Genomic DNA, 2,491 nt, shown 5'->3' with positions numbered 1-2,491 from the left:
TTCTCATTAGTTATAATTCAGTTTACGAACTAATTAATGCAATACCCATGGCTAAATTTAGAAGATGATCAGACTCTTGCTCATATGAATAGGAAATCGAGTATATATGGTCTTATTTGTTAGTATGTGGATTGCTTACAATGTGTTTGATTGAGAGAGAAGTGTTGCAATTAAGAAGGCATGAAATTGATAGACATCATTCAAAGTTTCATCAGAGAAGTGAAACGAAGAGAGAAACTACCATTAATGTTTATTTCTCTGAGAAAAGCAGGAGATTTTCACAAGGCAAATGTCACTTACTAGTAATACAATTCTATGCTATACATATATATATATATATATATATATATATATGTATAGTTTTGGTAGTTCTCTCCGCTCTGTTCAAACTGAATTCAAGTTTTGGCCATTGTTTCTTATTGGCACAAGACAGAGGGGTATCTTCCTCTGATAAGTAAGTCGACCTTCTTCTTCCATGCTGATATCCTCTCTCTTCATCCCACTGGGCAACTCCCAATCGAAACAGTGCAGTAAGTTAGCCAACGTGAACTCAACATTCGTGGCTCCCATTGCCAATCCAGGGCAAATCCGACGACCAGCCCCGAAAGGTAGCAAATCAAAATCTGACCCTTTGAAGTCGATATCATTTTCCTCAAATCTTTCAGGGTAAAACTCATCGGGGTTTTCCCAATTGTTGGGGTCTCTGCCAATAGCCCAAACATTAACCAAAATTCTTGTTTTAGGAAGTATATCATAGTCACCAATCTTGAAATGGCGCATTGCCTCTCGGGGGAGTAACATAGTGAGTGGTGGGTGTAATCTGAAGGTCTCTTTAACAACCATTTTTAGGTACTTCAGTTTTGCAACGTCTTCTCCTTCTACTTTTGCTTTCCTTCCAATGCAATTTCTTATTTCAGCTTGCACCTTGTTCATCACTCTTGGGTTCTTGATCAGCTCTGACATTGCCCATAAAATTGTAACAGAAGTAGTGACTATACCGCCAACAAATGTATCCTGCAAAGAGGAAGAAGGAAGGAAATAAATTCAACCAATTTGTTCCTAAATCTTTTCTTTGTAAAAATCTAATACAAGAAACATGCAAGAGTACTTACAAAGAGCATTGCCTTAACATTGTTCTCCCTGACCTTGAAAGTGCTGCTTTGATCTTTAAATAATCTAATCAAGAAATCAACAAGATCCTCATGTTCTGGTCTAGGCCTTGCAGGATCAAGATGTTGGTCAAGCACCATTTGCAAGAAAGCATCAAGCTCGTAAAAGCTCTTCTCAAGCCTAGCATGAAATCCTGTCAAAGCATCTATAAACCTGCCTATCCTTGGGAAAAAATCCTCTGCTGAGAAGCTAGCCAACATGTTCATGGCTTCACCAAGAACATTTTGAAATACTTGATTCTGGAATTCGTCTTTTCCATATATCTTACCGAAAGCAACCGTACCAATGATACCATCTGCGAGAGCAAATATTTTTTCATCGAGGTTGAACGGCTTTGGAGAAGCCTGAGATAGAGAGGTGATCAATTTATCAACCTCAGCTTCCCTCGCATCTGCAAAAGATCTTCCCCTCCTCATGCTTAAGAGCTCGGAAACGAAACATTTGCGCATCTCCTTCCAATAATCACCATATGATGCGAACACCACGTCTAGACCATTGTAGGAAAATCTGTTTGGCCCAGGGGAGGCAGGGCGGGTGCAACAATCAATGTCATGAGTTTTGAGGACTTGTTTAGCGGTTTTGGCTGATGAAACAATCACAGTAGGTATGCTACCTAGCTGCAATAACATGACGGGGCCATGTTTTTTGGACAATTTTTCAAGGGAGCGGTGAGGGAAGTTCCCCAATAGATGCAAGTTTCCAATGATAGGTAGTTTTGGAGGGCTCGGAGGAAGCTTAATACCTCCCATTTTCTTCTTCTTCTTTAGAAGAAGGTACGTGAACACTGGCAGCAGGAAAAGAAGAATGCCGGAAAGCCATTCTAATTGAGAGAAATTAGCTATCAACATTATTGAGATGTGTGAAGTGTTCATCCACATACGTTGGTTTTATATCAAACTACTACATATAGCATGACACGGGGCTGCTACCTGCTAGCCACCTTCCTGATCTATAAAACTGTATCCTGTCATTAATTTTACTCGTGAATTATTTTGTTTGTACGGAATATAAATCTTTTTTCCTCATTTTTCACATTAAAACAATAGACAAGTACATGGTTCTGGCATTGATGTTGAATGTCTTTCTTTATCTCAAATCAGTCACAATAAAAAAATGACCCGCATCGAACCACTAACTTTTTGGTTTATATGCCGACAATATTAAGTTTTAGCTATATACGTTATTGTACATAGCCTTGTGCTTGATTAAACTAATTATACAACTCGACTACTTTGCCATAAATTAAAATTGTCTTGATTTATAAACCAATCTACCTTAGTTAATTAGTTACTTTAAACTCGAAATTGTTGAAAACAAAAGT

The 2,491-nt window shown here is 38.2% G+C and overlaps 1 protein-coding gene across 1 annotated transcript; it reads right to left on the bottom strand.

Moving 5' to 3' along the window:
• Positions 1 to 227: 227 nt before the first annotated feature.
• On the bottom strand, positions 228 to 2,018 carry LOC18611549 (4-hydroxyphenylacetaldehyde oxime monooxygenase-like). Its single transcript, XM_018115540.2, has 2 exons — positions 1,113 to 2,018; positions 228 to 1,014 (listed from the first exon to the last, which is right to left on the bottom strand). Exons 1-2 carry the CDS (start codon positions 2,016 to 2,018, stop codon positions 385 to 387), a joined length of 1,536 nt encoding a protein of 511 aa, XP_017971029.2. The 3' UTR covers positions 228 to 384.
• Positions 2,019 to 2,491: the final 473 nt, after the last annotated feature.

Source organism: Theobroma cacao, chromosome 1 (assembly GCF_053813885.1).
Source record: "Theobroma cacao isolate CCN51 chromosome 1, ASM5381388v1, whole genome shotgun sequence".
Taxonomy (NCBI): Eukaryota; Viridiplantae; Streptophyta; class Magnoliopsida; order Malvales; family Malvaceae; genus Theobroma; species Theobroma cacao.
The sequence above is the reverse complement of the archived record's forward strand: the minus strand, read 5'-3'. Positions and strand labels throughout refer to the sequence as shown.

Excerpts from the sequence above, each read along its gene's own strand:
- LOC18611549 (XM_018115540.2), bottom strand. The coding sequence starts at position 2,018 with ATGTTGATAGCTAATTTCTCTCAATTAGAATGGCTTTCCGGCATTCTT. Across the intron at positions 1,015-1,112 it reads ATGTTAAGGCAATGCTCTTT|GATACATTTGTTGGCGGTAT; the intron begins GTAAGTACTCTT and ends TCCTCTTTGCAG.